Source organism: Aotus nancymaae, unplaced genomic scaffold, assembly GCF_030222135.1.
Source record: "Aotus nancymaae isolate 86718 unplaced genomic scaffold, 86718_ANA_hifiasm-v0.15.2.pri h1tg000006l, whole genome shotgun sequence".
Lineage (NCBI taxonomy): Eukaryota > Metazoa > Chordata > Mammalia > Primates > Aotidae > Aotus > Aotus nancymaae.
In genome coordinates this window covers 417,836-431,472 of record NW_026988417.1, presented here as the reverse complement: position 1 = coordinate 431,472, position 13,637 = coordinate 417,836, and the positions used below count along the sequence as shown (strand labels likewise).

The following is a 13,637-nucleotide window of genomic DNA, read 5'->3' as shown; positions in this document are numbered from 1 at the left end:
CAGTGCCTTCTCGCTCTGGTAGTTTACGACACAGCTGGTGTCTAACAGCGCCTGACGCCTCCCCCAACCCTCCCTTGCTCCTGCCCTGACTACAGTGTGCTGGCTCCCGCTCTGCCCTCTGCCATGACTCAGTTTCCTGAGGCCTCTCCAGGAGCGGATGCCGACGCTGTGCCTCCTGTGGAGCTGAGAGCCAAAGTGAACCTCTTTTCCTCATAAATGACCCAGCCTCAGGTATTTCTTTGTAGCGACGCAGGAACGTCCTGACACAGGGAGACGCTGAGTGATGGGCGGGGGCACGGTGCGCGGGGGCACAGAGCCACACGGACGGGGCGTCCAGAGCAAGCCTGACCCCCAAATGACAGCTTTACTATATAATGGTCATTGAAACATTTACAAGTTTCAATCACGAACAGTTACAGTGGTTCAGCACCAATAAATCAAACCTCTTAGGCTAGCTCCCAAACAAACTCTCCTTTCAACACCGATTCAAGGGTTTTAGTATATTTTCCCATTTCTTCAGAGCTCAACTACTATCCCATTCTTAATATGAAAAATGGCCTCAATTTAGCAAAAGAAGAGCTTGGCAGGTGACCAGTCAGCTGTAGAAAGTCTGGCCTGTGGCCATGGGCCCTTGCTCTCACCTGGTGAGCCAGTGGCCGAGGTCGGGCCGGTGGGCCCACTGCACACCCGTCTGGTTTAGGGAGCGCAGCAGCCGGCAGCAGGCCAGTATGAGCCACGGACTGGCCAGCACCATCCACTTCTCGCTGCCTTGGAGCACGTCGGAGGGAGAGGGGCTGCCATGGCCTTTGCCTCGCTCCAGCACGTCACAGCCAGGCCCACCCTGCCACGCCGCTGCCACCTCGTCAAGCCCTTGTTCCACATGGAGGCCGCACTGAGGCTCGCTGTCATCTCTCAGAAAGTAGTTTCTGTAGGTTTCTTGGCTCAGGGCTAGACATAGGGTATTTACAAGGAAGTACCAGGTCTGGTGCTCCTCTTCCACGAAGCTGCTGGCACCCAGGCTCAAGACGTGGCCCACCGTTCCTAACAGAATAAGAAGGTCTAGCTCTGACCACCTTGAGCTGGGATGAATGGGGTTCTGTAAAAGGGAAAGTGTATTTTGTAAGAGACAGTCTGACAATTACACACATCTTGCTGCATGTAAAGTCTTTGCTCACAGCAGAGGATGCCCTGGACACACCTGCTGTTCCTCACACCCAATACCCAGGCCCCTACCCTGGAACAGCCCCTTCTGCTCCAATGGCAGGGACCCTCCTCTTGGGACACAGCCTGTGGACAGCCCCTCCGCCCAGGACACAGCCTGCGGGAGCTGAGATGTCCTCACCCCAGAGAAGGGGACGCAGCCACAGCATGGTCAGCCAGCTGTTCTCACACTGGACTGCAAATCCCAAGCTAAGTGACAAAGACTGAAAATGGTCTGAACCGTCTGGGCAGTGACGGAGCCCAAAGAGCTTGCCCAGAGGCTCCTGGCCCTGGCCCTCCACACTCCCGCTTCTGTGCTCTTGAAGAGCCTGGGTGTCGCCAGTTCCTGCTTCTTGAAACCAAAGAACCCCAAGAATACATCCCACCAAACCAGACCTCAGGTTTCTCTATGAATATTCCAGAAATCCAGACAGTTTCCACTAAAAGGTGAATTCTGCTGAAATGACGAAGTTGGCAGCACTACCCCTTAAACATACTAACTTAGAGCCGTCAACATTAAAGAAGGACTCAATTACTGATATTTATTCTTCTGATAACTATCTGTTGCATGCAGCTAGGTACTATTTCAATAGCGGGAGAGAGAGCATGAGCCCAGATAGGCCCGAGGTGCAAACGTGGGCACAGATCGTCCTGGCTCCGAGGGAGCCTGTGGCCTGATGTGAATGTCTCGGCCAGACACAGCACGTGGCCTCTGACCGCTCAAGGCAAGCGGGGATGGGGGCTGCGCAGGGTCGCGGTGGGGCTCACAGGCCTGCTGCCACTGCCGTGGGTCCCTGGATCCTGGGCTCTGTGGATCTGTGTGCGACCATCCACCTCTTCCTCACTGCCTCGCCACTACTCCCCAGCTAATGAATGAAGGTGTCCCAGGCCAAAGACGAAGAATTCCAATAGAAAACGTCAGCCTTGGAAAGAAATGTGGACTTGATGAGGCAGGATGGATTCTGGAGACGGCAGGATGAGTGGGGCGACCAAGTCTCCTTTTGGACCCTCCTGGGTGTCCAGGCCGACTGTCTCTTCTTCCCTGGGCTGCAGCTCCCACAGCTCTGCTGGGACGCTGTCTGATTAACACGCCCCCTCAGTGGGGGGCTCATTCCTCTGTGACCGGCAGCTCTTCCCATTCACCTTTGCAACAGTTGCAGGAACCTCTCTTTCCAGCCAAGAATGAAGGCGTCTGCCCCAACGGCACAGATCTGAATGACACCCAGAGGCCTGGGATGAGCTGCCCCAAGTCCTCCCTGCCATCCCCTTTCGAGGGCACTGCCAGCACTTGGCACACACCAGGTGTTCAACCAATGTCTGGTAAGTGAAAGGCAGCCTGAAGTTAGAAGAACAGCCTGAGCAGAAGGACCGCGTCACATTCCCAGGAACCAACTGTACGTACCTTCCTTTGGGGTTCTCCACCCACGAGCACGCTGGTCAGAACGGACGCAGTTACACAGAGCAGAGCCGAGGCCAGCACCATCACCCCACCTGCCGCCAGCCACGAGAGGCCACAGAAGTAGCACGAGCTCTCGGCTGAGGTGCACACGATGACGTGAACGGCAGAAAGAACCAGGATCACCAAATAAAAGAGCAGAGAAAATCCAGGAGATGACAGTGGGACTTCCAGCTCAGCCTTCCTGTGCAGTGCCTGTGGGAGGCTGAGCAGGAGCAGGGTGAGAACCTGGAAAAGAGGAGCAGCAGCAGCGTCCACAGACTGCGGGGCCTGGAGAAACCCACTTCAAAACCAGCCCGGCTCCTGCTCCCGTGTCAGCTGTCCACACAGTAAGAACAGAAAACAAAGCTCAGGAAGAGATTACTCCTAATTAGCTGCCCCAAAATGCACAGCGGGAATTTTTTTACCGCCTGTAGCAATACTGAGGGAGGCCGACCGACACCTGACAACACTCTGTGTCTCGTCACAAATCAGGACACACCATGAAAGAGTTAAACAAGAAAATCAACGTTTTCCCGTTTTTAGCAACACCAATCTGTATCTTTAAAACTGTAACTATTTGGCTTAGTTACCAAATCAATGCAACACCTGAGCCATGACTGTGTGAGCATCTGTACCTCCAAGACCACGACAGTCCCCACCGTCATCGAGTACACGTCGTACTGAGCCACTTGTGTGCTGAGGGACGAGCTCAGCGTCTTCAGGGCGTCCAGGTACTGCCTGAGAACCTTGGAGCCCAGGTTCCACAGGACTTCTGAATGCTTCTCCTCCAAGTACAGTCTGATCCAGTTCCCGTGCAATCTTTCTGACATTTTAAACTGCTCAAATCCAGGATCTAGTAAGAAGACAGAAAGGTTACATGTGCACACACACCGTGGACATAGATACACACACATAATCTCCAAGTATTCATTTATTCACGGCACATGGCGAAGGCTTCACTTTTAGACCTGACACTTAATGAAGATGAACCCTTCCCTCCGTGGGGGCCGCACAACGCCCCCCGTGAAGCCGGGGAAGCTGCCAACGTGCATCCATCCACCGTCCGGCGATACAGGGCTCAGTCCTCGGCACACACCCCACAGACGACAGTGACCACCCCTCTGCTGCCTGGTCCCGTTGCTCTTACTTCTTCCTCCCTGGTCTCTCTTTCCACTCTCTCCCTCTTGTCAACATGCAATATAAAAACAATTCTGAAATGCAGTATGTGAGCAGTCAAGTTTTGTAGAATCTTTCTAACGCTTACAGCACTGTTTGGGGCCTGGGCAGGCAGTGGCCTGACCCCTTTCGGCCACACGCACCTCCCCAGCACAGACTGCCCTTCCCGCACTCTAACATCCCCCGTTACGCACCCTGGGCCCTTCCTCGTGTCCTCTTTGGAAAGGGAGGGCAGTTTCCAGCCCTCTCTGCTCACAAGGGCAAGCTGTGCTGGGAGCATGGACACCCTGCCTCTGGATGGAGCCCTGCCCCCTTGCTATGGCACTCGCTTTCAGACCACAGTGCCATGCTGCTCACGGGCACAGCGACGTCCTTCCTTTCCAGAGTGGCTGATGCATGAGGCTCTGCCTGGACTACGCCCTCTTGAGATTAGACTGGTCTGCAAAGCAAGAACTTGCTTCTCGAGACCCCCAGGGTTTGATAAGCACTTCCTGTTCCAGAAGGGCCATGCAGAGGAGGGTCTCAGCTGTGCCTCTTGGCAGGCTCACCCCACCCTGCAGCTCTGCATGCCCCAGGCCTGCGGTCATCACAGCAAAGAGCTCCACAGGAGCTTGAGGCACTGAGGTCCGGGTCGCTGTGACACCAGGTCCCTGAACGTAAACACATATGCCTGCAGACCCACCCCACTGCTGCCGGCATCAGGTCCCTGAGCGTGAACCCATATGCCTGCAGACCCACCCCACTGCTGCCGGCACCAGGTCACTAAGCGTGAACCCATACACCTGCAGACCCACCCCACTGCTGCCAGCACCAGGTCCCTGAGCGTGAACCCATACGCCTGCAGAACCACTCCACTGCTGCCGGCACGAGGTCCCTGAGCGTGAACCCATACGCCTGCAGACCCACCCCACTGCTGCCGGCACCAGGTCCCTGAGCGTGAACCCATACACCTGCAGAGCCACCCCACTGCTGCCGGCACCAGGTCCCTGAGCGTGAACCCATACGCCTGCAGACCCACCCCACTGCTGCCGGCACCAGGTCCCTGAGCGTGAACCCATATGCCTGCAGACCCACCCCACTGCTGCCGGCACCAGGTCACTAAGCGTGAACCCATACACCTGCAGACCCACCCCACTGCTGCCGGCACCAGGTCACTAAGCGTGAACACATACACCTGCAGAGCCACCCCACTGCTGCCGGCACCAGGTCCCTGAGCGTGAACCCATACACCTGCAGACCCACCCCACTGCTGCCGGCATCAGGTGAACCTGCACCAGGTGCCAGTGGCCAGCACACTCTACAGGGCTCACTCGTTTCACCTCCCTAGCGACCTTACGAGGCAGGGACGAGCATCGTAACTGTTCTCCAGAGGAGGCAACTGAGACACAGAGGCTGAGTCACATACCCAGGCCACAGAGCCAGTGAGTAAAAGCTGCAAACGGAACTCAGGCAGTCTGGTTACCGGGCTGGCACCCTTCACTGCTACACCCACCACCCGGGAGTGGGGGACGCCTGGATCCACACCCCGCCGCCCCAGTTACAGAGACAAGGGTACTTATGTCTAAACCCCACTGCCTCTCTATCGGGAAGTTAAAGAGCTATGGGGGGTGCATCGGTGCATGCAGTGAAGGAAACATCCATGGACTACGGGCCAGGTACTGTGCCAAGGGAAAGGCACACCATGGCGAGCAGCAGGCACAATCCCTGCCTGATGGGGCTTGGAGCCAGGAGGACCCGCAGGGGCGCGTGCACACACACATGTAATGACTAACCGTGACTGCATTACATTCGTAATTACAGGGTTCCTATGAAGGAGCCAGGAGGACTCGCAGGCGCGCGTGCACACACACGTGTAATTACTAACCGTGACTGCATTACATTCGTAATCACAGGGTTCCTATGAAGGAGCCAGGAGGACGAGCAGGCGCGCGTGCACACACACGTGTAATGACTAACCGTGACTGCATTACATTCGTAATTACAGGGTTCCTATGAAGGAGCCAGGAGGACTCGCAGGTGCGCGTGCACACACACGTGTAATGACTAACCGTGACTGCATTACATTCGTAATTACAGGGTTCCTATGAAGGAGCCAGGAGGATTCGCAGGCGCGCGTGCACACACACGTGTGATGACTAACCGTGACTGCATTACATTCGTAATTACAGGGTTCCTATGAAGGAGCCAGGAGGACTCGCAGGCGCGTGTGCACACACACGTGTAATGACTAACAGTGACTGCATTACATTCGTAATTACAGGGTGCCCATGAAGGAGCCAGGAGGACTCGCAGGCGCGCGTGCACACACACGTGTAATGACTAACCGTGACTGCATTACATTCGTAATTACAGGGTTCCTATGAAGGAGCCAGGAGGACGAGCAGGCGCGCGTGCACACACACGTGTAATGACTGACCGTGACTGCATTACATTCGTAATTACAGGGTTCCTATGAAGGAGCCAGGAGGACTCGCAGGCGCGTGTGCACACACACGTGTAATGACTGACCGTGACTGCATTACATTCATAATTACAGGGTTCCTATGAAGGAGCCAGGAGGACTCGCAGGCGCGTGTGCACACACACGTGTAATGACTAACCGTGACTGCATTACATTCGTAATCACAGGGTTCCTATGAAGGAGCCAGGAGGACGAGCAGGCGCGCGTGCACACACACGTGTAATGACTAACCGTGACTGCATTACATTCGTAATCACAGGGTTCCTATGAAGGAGCCAGGAGGACTCGCAGGCGCGCGTGCACACACACGTGTAATGACTAACCGTGACTGCATTACATTCGTAATTACAGGGTGCCCATGAAGGAGCCAGGAGGACTCGCAGGCGCGCGTGCACACACACGTGTAATGACTGACCGTGACTGCATTACATTCGTAATTACAGGGTTCCTATGAAGGAGCCAGGAGGACTCGCAGGTGCGCGTGCACACACACGTGTAATGACTAACCGTGACTGCATTACATTCCTAAATACAGGGTTCCTATGAAGGAGCCAGGAGGACTCGCAGGCGCGCGTGCACACACACGTGTAATGACTAACCGTGACTGCATTACATTCGTAATTACAGGGTTCCTATGAAGGAGCCAGGAGGACTCGCAGGCGCGCGTGCACACACACGTGTAATGACTAACCGTGACTGCATTACATTCGTAATCACAGGGTTCCTATGAAGGAGCCAGGAGGACTCGCAGGCGCGCGTGCACACACACGTGTAATGACTGACCGTGACTGCATTACATTCGTAATTACAGGGTTCCTATGAAGGAGCCAGGAGGACTCGCAGGCGCGTGTGCACACACACGTGTAATGACTAACCGTGACTGCATTACATTCGTAATCACAGGGTGCCTATGAAGGAGCCAGGAGGACGTGCAGGTGCGCGTGCACACACACGTGTAATGACTGACCGTGACTGCATTACATTCGTAATTACAGGGTTCCTATGAAGGAGCCAGGAGGACGAGCAGGCGCGTGCACACACATGTGTAATGACTAACCGTGACTGCATTACATTCGTAATCACAGGGTTCCTATGAAGGAGCCAGGAGGACTCGCAGGCGCGCGTGCACACACACGTGTAATGACTAACCGTGACTGCATTACATTCGTAATTACAGGGTGCCCATGAAGGAGCCAGGAGGACTCGCAGGCGCGCGTGCACACACACGTGTAATGACTAACCGTGACTGCATTACATTCGTAATCACAGGGTTCCTATGAAGGAGCCAGGAGGATTCGCAGGCGCGCGTGCACACACACGTGTAATGACTAACCGTGACTGCATTACATTCGTAATTACAGGGTTCCTATGAAGGAGCCAGGAGGACTCGCAGGCGCGTGTGCACACACACGTGTAATGACTAACCGTGACTGCATTACATTCGTAATCACAGGGTTCCTATGAAGGAGCCAGGAGGACTCGCAGGCGCGCGTGCACACACACGTGTAATGACTGACCGTGACTGCATTACATTCGTAATTACAGGGTTCCTATGAAGGAGCCAGGCGGACTCGCAGGCGCGTGTGCACACACACGTGTAATGACTAACCGTGACTGCATTACATTCGTAATCACAGGGTTCCTATGAAGGAGCCAGGAGGACTCGCAGGCGCGCGTGCACACACACGTGTAATGACTAACCGTGACTGCATTACATTCGTAATTACAGGGTGCCCATGAAGGAGCCAGGAGGACTCGCAGGCGCGCGTGCACACACACGTGTAATGACTGACCGTGACTGCATTACATTCGTAATTACAGGGTTCCTATGAAGGAGCCAGGAGGACTCGCAGGTGCGCGTGCACACACACGTGTAATGACTAACCGTGACTGCATTACATTCGTAATTACAGGGTTCCTATGAAGGAGCCAGGAGGACTCGCAGGCGCGTGTGCACACACACGTGTAATGACTAACCGTGACTGCATTACATTCCTAAATACAGGGTTCCTATGAAGGAGCCAGGAGGACTCGCAGGCGCGTGTGCACACACACGTGTAATGACTAACCGTGACTGCATTACATTCCTAAATACAGGGTTCCTATGAAGGAGCCAGGAGGACTCGCAGGTGCGCGTGCACACACACGTGTAATGACTAACCGTGACTGCATTACATTCGTAATTACAGGGTTCCTATGAAGGAGCCAGGAGGACTCGCAGGCGCGTGTGCACACACACGTGTAATCACTAACCGTGACTGCATTACATTCGTAATTACAGGGTGCCCATGAAGGAGCCAGGAGGACTCGCAGGCGGGCGTGCACACACACGTGTAATGACTGACCGTGACTGCATTACATTCGTAATTACAGGGTTCCCATGAAGGAGCCAGGAGGACTCGCAGGCGCGTGTGCACACACACGTGTAATGACTAACCGTGACTGCATTACATTCGTAATTACAGGGTTCCTATGAAGGAGCCAGGAGGACTCGCAGGCGCGCGTTCACACACACGTGTAATGACTAACCGTGACTGCATTACATTCGTAATTACAGGGTTCCCATGAAGGAGCCAGGAGGACTCGCAGGCGCGTGTGCACACACACGTGTAATGACTAACCGTGACTGCATTACATTCGTAATTACAGGGTTCCTATGAAGGAGCCAGGAGGACTCGCAGGCGCGTGTGCACACACACGTGTAATGACTAACCGTGACTGCATTACATTCCTAAATACAGGGTTCCTATGAAGGAGCCAGGAGGACTCGCAGGTGCGCGTGCACACACACGTGTAATGACTAACCGTGACTGCATTACATTCGTAATTACAGGGTTCCTATGAAGGAGCCAGGAGGACTCGCAGGCGCGTGTGCACACACACGTGTAATCACTAACCGTGACTGCATTACATTCGTAATTACAGGGTGCCCATGAAGGAGCCAGGAGGACTCGCAGGCGCGCGTTCACACACACGTGTAATGACTAACCGTGACTGCATTACATTCGTAATTACAGGGTTCCCATGAAGGAGCCAGGAGGACTCGCAGGCGCGTGTGCACACACACGTGTAATGACTGACCGTGACTGCATTACATTCGTAATTACAGGGTTCCTATGAAGGAGCCAGGAGGACTCGCAGGCGCGCGTGCACACACACGTGTAATGACTAACAGTGACTGCATTACATTCGTAATTACAGGGTTCCTATGAAGGAGCCAGAAGGACTCGCAGGTGGGCGTGCACACACACGTGTAATGACTAACCGTGACTGCATTACATTCGTAATTACAGGGTGCCCATGAAGGAAGTAGAGGGTACCAGTCCTGAAGGATTTTCAGTAATTGGGAGGAACTGATTTTAGATTGCGAGTCGGCCCGTAAACATCGGGAATGTCTCGTTTAAGCTGAAATGTAAAGGGTGCCCAGGCATTCACCAGGCAAACTACTGGAGGAAAAGCATCAGGTTGATGGGAACAGCGTGTGCAAAAGTCCAGAGGCAAGAAAAAGCTGGTCCCACTACACAGAGAGCCGGGGCGGGCACGACACCTCCCACGGACTAGATGCCCCCGAAGGGCTGCAGGGCCTGGCTGTGGCGCCTCCCACGGACTGGACGTCCCCAAAGGGCTGTGGCACCTCCCATGGACTGGACGCCCCCAAAGGGCTGTGGCTGTGGCGCCTCGCACGGACTGGACACCCCCGAAGGGCTGCAGGGCCTGGCTGTGGGTTCTAAAACGTATTTCAGTGTCAGAACATGTACCCCATTTTGTTTTAGGAAATGTGACCCCCAACGGTGTAGACAATGAGCCACCAAGGGGTAACAGAGGCGGCGGCCACGGTTTCAGTCACGGGAGGCACCTACGTTCATTTAACACGCTGGTTCCTCCCACATCCTTTGCAATTCTCAAGTCCCCCAGCCGCTGCTTCTGAAACAGGCCAATAACCCTTCCACTGCTGTTTTGATTCTGTTGTTGTTTTTACTGCTCTTAGCATAGAACAAAGGACACGATCACAAAACAAGCAATATGTGAGAGCTACCAAACTCACACTATTTTGGAAAAAGACAAAAGCACACGTCACGGTTGGCCCTGGTCTTGACCCAATGTCTATACGGCCAGGCCTCACGGTTCCCAAAGCCCCCCACCTGGCCACCTCACGGGGTGAGAGCAGGCGCTCGGTCGGGCCACTCGCCCCTCGCCACGTCCGGTTCCCAAGCACTCCTTGGCTGGCAGGGTCTGTCTTCCACAAGCGCCTCTAGGAGGCTGGTTTACATCTCAGCGAAAACTTGTGGGCGTTCACTCTATTTGGTAGTAATAGCATCCTGCTACTTCAAGCAGGGAAATCTGCCAACACCACATTAACTGCTGCCTCAAAATAGGAGTCGACTTCCCCAGGCTCTCAAAGGAGGCCCTGTGCCAAACGTTATTCTCTGATGAACGTGGCTGTGTCAGAGCCGACTATCTGAAGACGTCCCGGGGAGACGAACGTTCCTCTCCTGGACCCTTCCTGCCAGCTTGCACCTGTCCCCAGCACCTCCCTTGGCCCCACACCCACCTCAGACGACTCCACCTCCAGCTCCCATTAGAGCTGCTGCGTCTGCTGCCTACCGCTCTTGCCCACCCCAGCACCAGCCAGGCCCTCCCCCACTCTCCATCTGACAAAGCCACTCATCACCCCACATGGCCGGATCCAAAGCTCGGTCTCCATTCCTGATTTTAATCAATCATACCAGCCTTTGAGGCAGCTGCCCACACCCTGCTTCCTGAAATGACTTCTTTCCATGCTTCCTGGACACCAACACTCCCACCCACGAGCACCTGCCTTGCAGACCTGGTCCTTCTAAGTCATGCCCTCCTGAGGAAATGACTCCTCTGTTCTTTCGCTTTCAGCTGAAATCCCTGGAGTCCTACTGAACGCCTCTGCTCTGCTCATACCTAATATCTCAGCACACGAGCAAGTCCTGTCTTCATGATCTTCAAAATATATCCAGAATGCAACCACCTCTCCACCACCACTGCCTGGGCCCTGGCCACAGAAGTACAGCCACTGCCTCCTGACTAGTCTCCTCTGACAGCACGAAGCAGCATCCTCCTTGAGGATACCCGAGACAGCCTTTGAAAATGCAAGTGAAGACTTCTGGCTCTCACCGAACCCTGCAGCAGCTCCAGGTTCACTCAGAAGGAAGGTGAAAGCCCCTCCAGTGCCTAAAGGCCCTCACATCTCAATGCCACGTCCTCTGCCCTCTCACCCCACGTCGGCCCCTGCTCTGACCATCCCTGAATGTGCGCCCATGGAGGACCCTGTCTGCTGCTCCCACAGCCTGTAATGCGCCCTCCCAGACGGCCAGCGGCTCCCACCCGCTTCACTTCCCGCCCCAGGCCTGCTGACTCTCCCTGAGTTACTCATCACCACTGGGCATCACCATCTTCTCTCCTTCCGCTAGAAGCTTCCACGAGGGCAGAGCCTCATACTGTTCAATGCTGTGTCTCCAGTGCCTGAAACAGCCCCTCATTCATAACAAGATCTTGGTAAACAGTTATTGAACAAACAAATTTATGCAAGAACTTTAATTAGATAACTGCATCTGAGGGTGTTGCCAATGGTGATGGTTAAAAGTTCTAAGAAAACAGGAACACAATCTGTGTAATCGAAGACTGGTGACGGCAAAATATTCCTGCGACAAACCACATACCACAGAAACACACCGGAGAAACACTCGCTCCGTGGAAACACAGCTCTGACGGTTTGGAAACGAGCTGCTGACTGACCTTTTTCATATGACGGGACATTCTCTTGCAACAGTTTGCTAAGCTGCACCGTATTCAAATGTAAAAATCTCAACTGCTCTCTCATGGGCTTTCCTTCCACGACTGGGAACAGAAGGCTCCCCACGCTGTCTTTCGGAATCGGCAAGCCAAGTGCTATGGCTAGTGTCGCGGCCACGTCCGTCTGCTGGACACGCGTTGAATGTCGGATGTCACCTAGGAAAAAGAAAATATTTTAAGTAACAGACTTCTAGAAAGTTAAGATGGTAGTCATTCTTGAATTAGACCTTCTACAACTAGCATAAGCCAAATGACCCGTCTCTTCACACCACTCAACACAGAATCGTACAGGAATCACCTCGCTGCTTGCTGTATGGACACTGAACTCATTCTACGCCAGGGACAGTGTCTTTCCTTCAGTAGCCTGCAGTATGCTGGGAGAGAGACTCACGTCAGGAGTTCCACACAGTGAGGGCTACGGAGCACGGGCCGAACACAGAGGAAGCAGGTGATCCAGCAGACACAGAGGGACCGTCACTCTGACAAGGTCAACAGCCAACCCAGGAATGAAGTGAGGGGGGATCGCTGACAGCCCTGCCCTTCTGGATTTGGAGCATCCATGCTCTGCCCTCTATGAGCACACATGCTTATGGAGAAAATGAACCCTTCACAGCTCCTGAGAAGTTGTGGGAGCTTGATAGGGGAGTGCAGAATGCGGCAGGTTCAGCTGGGCCAGCTGCTCCAATCAGCTTGGACGAGCTAGACATCTGCCTGTCGGCCCCAACAGTGAGTGGCCATCCTACTGCCCCCTTGCAAGGAGAATGGCTGTGAAGTCAGCACAATGGGCCCAGGCCACTGCTCCGCGACCCTCCACTACGATTTCAGAGCAGAAACTCAACTTGGCCGGAGCGTTTCATCTGTAAAGACAGCAAACAGCTCCACACCACGGGAGGTCAACACACTCCTGCAGGCCACCGGGAGGGCCCGGGACAGCTGCTCAGGACAGGTGGCGCACGAGGCGTCTTTAGACACTCAGCTGTGAGTCTGCGGAGGTTGTACTTCCATTGTGGTCATTTTTGTCGTAGGGGATTTTCCTTTTTAATTCGGTGAAATTTATTAATCATGTCTTGGGCAACTCCCTAATGATGGCTTCTTGGTCATGCTTAGAAAGAAAGAACCTTCCACTCCAATGTGGCCGTTTTCTTCCAGTACTTCTTTCTTCTAGTATTTTCTTACATTAAGTGCTTTGAGCTGACACGAAAAAATAAAACACAAAAACAAAAACAAACCCACCTTAAATTGCTTTTGACCCTCATACTGGTAGAGGCAGGGCTGGCACTATTATTCTGAGACTGTTGTGTGTCTATTGTGGGATAAAGCAAGTGAGACATTGTGTGAGATTCTATCATATCTGGAGTTGTTGACAACCAAGATTCTAAAGTTAGGAAGAAGAAAGCACAGATGTAAGACCTGAGAATTTAATTTTACAGTTTTGAAGGTGAACTGGAAGTATCGATATAAACACAAGATCATTTTATCTTAAAAAAAATTTCTTCTTTGTGTCTAGAAACAATGACCAACCCAGTATCAGTGAGCATC

At 53.7% G+C, this 13,637-nt stretch overlaps 1 protein-coding gene across 5 annotated transcripts in view; it reads right to left on the bottom strand.

The window, feature by feature from the left end:
• The window catches only part of PIGG (phosphatidylinositol glycan anchor biosynthesis class G (EMM blood group)), a 50,615-nt gene that overhangs the window by 23,275 nt on the left and 13,703 nt on the right, over positions 1-13,637 (bottom strand). For 2 of the 5 annotated variants that reach the window (XM_021667294.2, XM_064365057.1), the window contains exons 6-9: positions 12,042-12,254; positions 3,274-3,491; positions 2,603-2,884; positions 642-1,096 (exon numbers count right to left, since the gene is read on the bottom strand). In XM_021667294.2, the coding sequence (XP_021522969.2) occupies positions 642-1,096; positions 2,603-2,884; positions 3,274-3,491; positions 12,042-12,254 (1,168 nt within the window). Of the gene's footprint in view, positions 1-641; positions 1,097-2,602; positions 2,885-3,244; positions 3,492-12,041; positions 12,255-13,637 lie in introns of those variants that run through there. The other 3 variants (XM_064365058.1, XM_064365062.1, XM_064365066.1) reach the window with 3 other exon arrangements.